The sequence below is a fragment of the Limulus polyphemus genome, unplaced genomic scaffold (genome assembly GCF_000517525.1).
Source record: "Limulus polyphemus unplaced genomic scaffold, Limulus_polyphemus-2.1.2 Scaffold5439, whole genome shotgun sequence".
Classification (NCBI taxonomy): Eukaryota; Metazoa; Arthropoda; class Merostomata; order Xiphosura; family Limulidae; genus Limulus; species Limulus polyphemus.
The window spans coordinates 33,871-40,811 of NW_013671049.1; the positions used below are offsets into that span (position 1 = coordinate 33,871).

The 6,941-nt window shown below is 34.9% G+C and overlaps 1 protein-coding gene across 1 annotated transcript in view; it reads right to left on the minus strand.

Annotated features, from left to right (window-relative positions):
- The window catches only part of LOC106472582 (ribonuclease Oy-like), a 37,767-nt gene that overhangs the window by 7,160 nt on the left and 23,666 nt on the right, over positions 1-6,941 (minus strand). Inside the window, exons 5-7 of the mRNA XM_022401140.1 lie at positions 5,896-6,009; positions 5,054-5,102; positions 2,624-2,695 (exon numbers count right to left, since the gene is read on the minus strand). Coding sequence (XP_022256848.1) covers positions 2,624-2,695; positions 5,054-5,102; positions 5,896-6,009 — 235 coding nt within the window. The remainder of the gene's footprint in view (positions 1-2,623; positions 2,696-5,053; positions 5,103-5,895; positions 6,010-6,941) is intronic.

A 6,941-nucleotide genomic window follows, 5' to 3' on the forward strand; every position in this document is an offset into this window, starting at 1 on the left:
CTCAAGAGTTTAAGTCTGGACATATACCTCCTTACGTTTCAGTACTTAACACAACTTATGATGGAGGTTGATCGACTAAGTTTATCAATGTAAGCAAGGTACTTATTTAAATGTGGCATTTTTTTTTCCAAAATTAGGCACCAATAAACTTATATAATAATAAAAACAGACAGTTAACATGCTTTTTTGTTTGGGCTTTCAATTTAACCTCCCCACCTGTGACTCATTACAGAATAAGCTTCATTTTATTTTAAACGCTTTGTTAACTTTTAACCAAACGAATGACAGTTACATTATTTTAATTCCTTTTAATGATGGGAACGATAACACAAGAGGAGGCCTTTTGTGTTATCATTCGAGATGTTATGTGGTTTTTACTGAGACAGTAAAAACCACATAACATCTCGAATGATAACATATAAGGAGACAGTAAAAACACATAACATCTCGATTGATAACATATAAGGAGACAGTAAAAACCACATAACATCATGAACGATAACACAAAAGGAGACAGTAAAAACCACATAACATCTCGAATGATAACATATAAGGAGACAGTAAAAACCACATAACATCTCAGGGAATGAACTGGACAAAGAAGTCTATCTGGAACCGAAACAGAGTACAGGTGGAAAATGGAAAGTAAGAAAAATAGGAGAGAAGGCCAAACCACCTGCCCAGGCAGCAGATGTCTAGAAAAGAAAGGCCCAATCAGGTTAGAGGATAACAAAAGAGGAATAGAAAAGAATGCGGGAAACATCCATGGCATAAATATTGAAATGACAACAACCACAAGCAAGGAGAAAGAGGACTTAAGGGAAAGATGGTACAAGGATCATGTAGCAATGGATTGAAATGGAGAACTGGACAGGGTGTGAAGGACAAAGTTAAGATCCTATATGGCAAAACAAAGGGACATGGAGGATGGCCAAGACGAAAGAAATGGAAAAGAGGGAAATAACAGGAGAGGAGAAAGCCTTCTGGAAACAGGAGAATCTGAGGGTGTTTGACAGGGCAGCCCTTTAATTAGAAACACTTGACACAAATAAACCCTGAACAAACAACCAGGTGAAAAACTGGAAAAAAATGAGGTACCAAATAACGGGAAGGGCAGAAACAATGGCAAATGAACCATGGCCTGAAGGTTGATGAGCTTTTAAAAGAAGTAAGTAGATGTGATTGACTGACAGGGGATGGGAAGAGGCAGGCAGGAGCCAGTCGTCTATGAAAAGGAAAGTTTAAAGATCCAATGAGTAAAAATGAGGAATAAAAGAGCATACCACGCGACAAAACACACAGAGCCGAAGAAGGACCGACACCTGGAACTGGAATACACAACACACGTGGACATGACACTGGAGCAGTTGGAATATGAAGATAAGCATCCATCACGATGATTTGGTCATTCAAGTACTGGGGAAAAACAAAACAAAGTGAGACGTAGGATTCCATGAAGAAGCAAGGTGGCTCCAGATAAAAGTTCAACCAGAACAGGTCTACAACGGGTCTCCAATCTCCTGTCTTTCGAGGGACAACAGTTAGACGCAAGAAAAACCCCAAATGAGTGGGTACCTCCCATTCGACAGCCCCTTTGTGTAGTAGGTCTTGAAGTAGGCACGATGACAGGAAGAGATATGATATCGAGGAGGACAAGGTTTTATTGTCATTAGGTACAAAACCTTGTACATTTGCTGTTATGTTCAACTTATATTAAAGTTTTTCTTCATTACCCATTCAAGCCATCTCCAGCATTATTAGTCTCAAAGTGGGTTCCTTGTCATTGAATTTAAGCTCACATAAACTCGCTAAACATGGGTATATCTACTGGGAGGGAGGAATACATGCTGAAAATCTCCTGGGAGAAAGAACAATACTTAACCCAGGAGATTACATGGAGGCACAGTAACAGGTGCAGTAAAAAGAAATTTTCACTCAGTAGTTGTATCCTTAATCACAAAAAATCGTAGTGTGAAAGGAAGAAACTGTCAGTTAAACATAAGACACAAACTCCCAGCGAACTAAAGCCTGTTCTTCCCCAACAGACATCAACCATGAGAACTGGGGACTCGTGTCAGAACCATCGTCAACTGTCGCAGGAATTTCATCACGCACCATATTAAATCTGGAATTCATATTAACAAATTATGTATCGAAAAACAGAAATAGTTCTAAAACAAACGAGTAGAAACAACGTAAATCAAAAATTGAAGTTGAAACTGATAGAAATTTGTGATCAAGCACAATCATGATTTTAAACTCACATGGAGAGCGAGCTAAAACACACGTCTATACAATTGAGAAAGTGAGGATTGTTCTAGAATAGTAGAGGGAGCTAGCTGTACTAGTGTAGATGGTACAGTATGAACAGTGGAGGGTAGTTTATAAGCAGAGTTTAATCTATTCACAGCTTTTGAGTGAGGAATATAAGGAAATTGACTGTTATAAACTATATATCATAACATAATGTACTAAAATTAGGTAAACATTTTCAATAAATTAGAAGCACATCACTGCTGAACTTTAATAGTTTCACTATGTTGTTGAGCATTGCATTACTTTAACAACTACAGTTGTATTACAAATACAACATAGTGATATATGTATTGAATAACTTACTCACCTTTGAATATTCACATTCAGCAACAGCCCTCACCTTCAGGTGAGTGTGCAGTGCACTTGACACATTGTTCAGCTACAAAAGAAGAAGAATATTGATCTTTCTCTTGAAACGGTGTCAGCAAGTGTAACAAAAGAGTTTATAAAAAGTTATTAAATGCAACATTGGAGTACAATATAACATTTTTATACAATAAAATTAAACTTCACATTTTACAAACATGGATGATTTTTAATTAGCCTTATTCTAATAAGTGAGCATATGTAAACACTTTTTAGCTTAGAAGTTAGTGTGTTTTATTCAGAAACCTGGTGAAGTATGGCAAATAAACAAGTCTAATACTCCTGGTAAAAAAAAATCACAAGGTTTTTAATCACAATTATTGGGTCTACTGACTATATAGCTTAGTTTATAAATGGTACAGCATAAGTCTTGGTACAATTAGTACAAATAAAACCTCAAGAGTAATAAACTCAACATGTGTTACCAAAAAACAAAAACAACTGTCAAAAGACTTCATATTTCAAGAAAGTTTAATTCTGATATTAAAAGGTAAAATTGGGCAAAGGTAATTTATCTTTGTACATGTTTGTAAACTAATTTATTATATCTTCAACATCGAACATTACTTACAGACAAGAATTACAGTGTTTAATACTAACGGTTTTTTTGAAAAAGATTAATATGATCTGAATGCATTCTACCCACAAACTATGACAAAAATTTTTAAATAAAAGAGGCCAACATTAGCAGGTGAATACAGCATGTCTCCACCACACAATCCCAACATGACTAATTTTGACACCAGAAAAATTGTGAAAAATTAAAAACAGTTTATGTCAGTGCTTGGGACCAGAAAGAAGGTATCTTTGTAACAAATCTTATGTAGGTTGGACAAAACAAGGCCTAGTAATTGACCGAATACCTTAAAAACTACCCTTTTTGTGCTCTATTACCCCTGTAAAAGGACTCAGAATATGTAAATCGAACTTTTATGTAAGTCAATGTGTTGGGCGTATGAAAATTTATATTTGTGCTAATTTTCCTCTTGATTGCTGTAAATATGACCGGACAGGAGCCCAAAATGTATATTTTTGTTTAACCCTTGAGTCCATAAAATTCTTAAAAGGCCCAATTTAAAAAAATTAAAAACGTGTCTAGGCATATTGGACCAAGTTAAAACCCTACCAAGCTTCAAGTCAATCCACCAAGAAAGAAGATACAATATAAAAACAGCATGTCTCCACATATACGTGGCACTATGACAAGTTTTATTTACTGAACTAAATATGGTAACACCCTACTATTAGCCTAAATAATTCACAAAACTCAATTTATTAAAGTTATAATTTTCCTATACTGAAATGTATTTCCAATAGGTATTTACCTCTTATCACATATATATTCTTGTTCAGTGCTGCCCTCTATATGCATGGATGTCAGTTCCCAGAGGCCTGGGTTTTGGATTGTAGTTGAGTTTCTGAAAATATAATCCTCATCCTACCCCTGCATGGATGTCAGTTCCCAGCGGCATGGGTTTTGGATGTAGTCCTAGCCATTCTACACCTAGGGGCACATCTCTTTAATCTTACCCACAATTATGTTTTCCTGAACTGAATTTAATAAATATATGGTTCAGATCCCTATCCAGCCATAGTTCTCTCCCACTTGGATGTGCTTCTCCATCTTTCTGCCCACATATGTGAAATCTTTCCAAACTGGGCAAAGAGTATATCTTATCTCCCACGTATGTTCTTCTACTACAAGGATCCACTCTTTGGGAGTGTCCTTTGGATGCTTTGGTCTTTCCCTTGCACTGGTCTCTATACCTTTTCAATGTGGGATTCTAGCTATTAATGTGAGTGAAGGTAATGTACTGTTATAGTTTTCCTACACTGAAAATGTATTTCTGATAGGTACTTACCTCCTCTCACACTTCCCAACCTTTCTCCCCACTGTAAACTGGTGCTTTCATTTTCTGCCAAAACTCGAGGTGATAGTTTGATTGAATTGAATAGAGGGAGTCACATGTGTCCAAAGAGTATGTCACACTCTTATTGGTGGAGGGTCATCACATGATCATTTACATGGGAGGTGCATTTGAATTAGTTGATTCAAATATGAGTGGGAGCTTCGAGGCTTGTGGTATGCAAAAAAGGTTTTGCATATAGAGGGCAGCACTGAACGAGAATAGCTATTTATATGAGCAGAGGTAACACACCATATTGTAAACATTCTTGTCTTTTATAACTATAACCATGACATGATGTACTCTGATATCCCATTTATCTGAATTGTGCAATCTACTTAATACAGAAAGTTAATGACAGTAACGGCTTCAGAAAGCACCATGTCTAACTACCGGCTCTACAAAACTTTTAGAACGCATACGTTATGCTTTGTTACATTTCACAACAGAAACTAAAAACTTACTGAGTAAGGCTGGTCTTTTCTGGATACAATACCCCCAGCTGTGAAAATTCTATTGGAAGAAAATGGTTATTTACTCCATTAAAAATGAAAATGATATCCAAGTCCAAAGAAATGAACTTAATAGTAATATACAGTGATTGTCACGTGGCTAGTACCAAATAACAATAAAATTCAAACTTCACATTCAAGTGACAAATATGTGCATCAGTGCATGCTTTTATGTCTATACAATAAATGTTTCTGGTAATCCAATCAATAATTTGTTATTTTTGTTAATACATGTACAACTGAAATTCACACTACACCTTTCAGTTAACCTAAAGCAATCTTAAGATTGTACGTACCTTACATTATGTGAGATATCATGTTAAGTTAAACATGATAAAAGGTTTATAAACATGCCAACAAGCATATAATTAAGGAGCATGACCAAAGTGGCTTTCCGTGCAAAGAAGTTGGTAAAATGTTGCTCTATAGACACAACAGTAAAACATGAAAAAAACAAAAACAAACACTTATTCCATAGTTATCTACAAATACAAAATGTACGAACGGAATGGGTTCAATTTCTCTGATGGAATTTCCATGAAATGCATGAAGTTTGTATATGATCAAAGTAATTTTTATAATGCTGTTACAAACACAAAAACTGCATGTGTACATTATATATTTTTCTATAATATCTCATACTGCAACAATTTAAGACATAATAATTTAAAACTAATGACAACAAACGATTACCTTTATGGAAAATATTAAATGAAAATAAAAAAGCATATTTCCTTTGTATCGAGATACTAGTTTAATTGAAAAGTTACTATAGAAACACATCCAATACTCACTCGATCAGATCATACTGTTCTTTCAACTCTAAGCTCCTGGCAAAGTACAGTTTTTCAGAACTGAGAGCAGGTAAAAAAGATGCACATGTTCCATGTTTCTCCCACTCATGTTTCCTGTGTAACAAATACCATATTTACACCAGTTATCCTAAATTTTGTATAAATATGTCCAGCTATTGGTTTAAGACCAGACTGTACGTGTGTACAGTCTGGTCTTAAACCAATAGCTGGACATATTTATACAAAGTTTAGGATAACTGGTGTAAATATGGTATTTGTTACTAACAGCTGGACATATTTATACAAAGTTTAGGATAACTGGTGTAAATATGGTATTTGTTACTCACACGTACAGTCTGGTCTTAAACCATCAGCTGGACATATTTATACAAAGTTTAGGATAACTGGTGTAAATATGGTATTTGTTACTCACACATCACACGTACAGTCTGGTCTTAAACCGCCCCTCCCCTCAGAAAATGAGAAATATAATTATTTCTTTATTCATTCAACATATGTGTATGATTTTTTTGTATTCAATTCACAATTTAACATTACTTTGCCCCTCCCTAGAAATATTTCTTAGGATGCCCATGGCTAGTACTGTTAGCCATTCTTTTATTTAGTACTTTTTACTATCCATCCTTCCGTTTTCTATTCATTATCTACCATCCTTTCTACGGGTTATTTAGTAAATTACAACATTTGGCTAAGAAGTATATAAAAAAGTTTCTCTGGTATTTAATTCAATTTTATATTAAACCCGTTTTATCATTTTACTGTTACTCCAGTTTATAACACGAGAAGTTTCCGCCACATGTTCTGCTAATATCGATTCATTTACTTTGTATTTTCTACTGCATTTTGATGTTCCTTGATCCTGAATTTTAAATTTCTACACATCTGTCCAATATAAACTCAACTGTTGATACAAGAAAGTTTGTAAATCACACATTTATCAATTTCTTCTATTCTATCTTGTGTATTCGTGAGACAACTTAATTTCTACACATCTGTCCAATATAAACTCAACTGTTGATACAAGA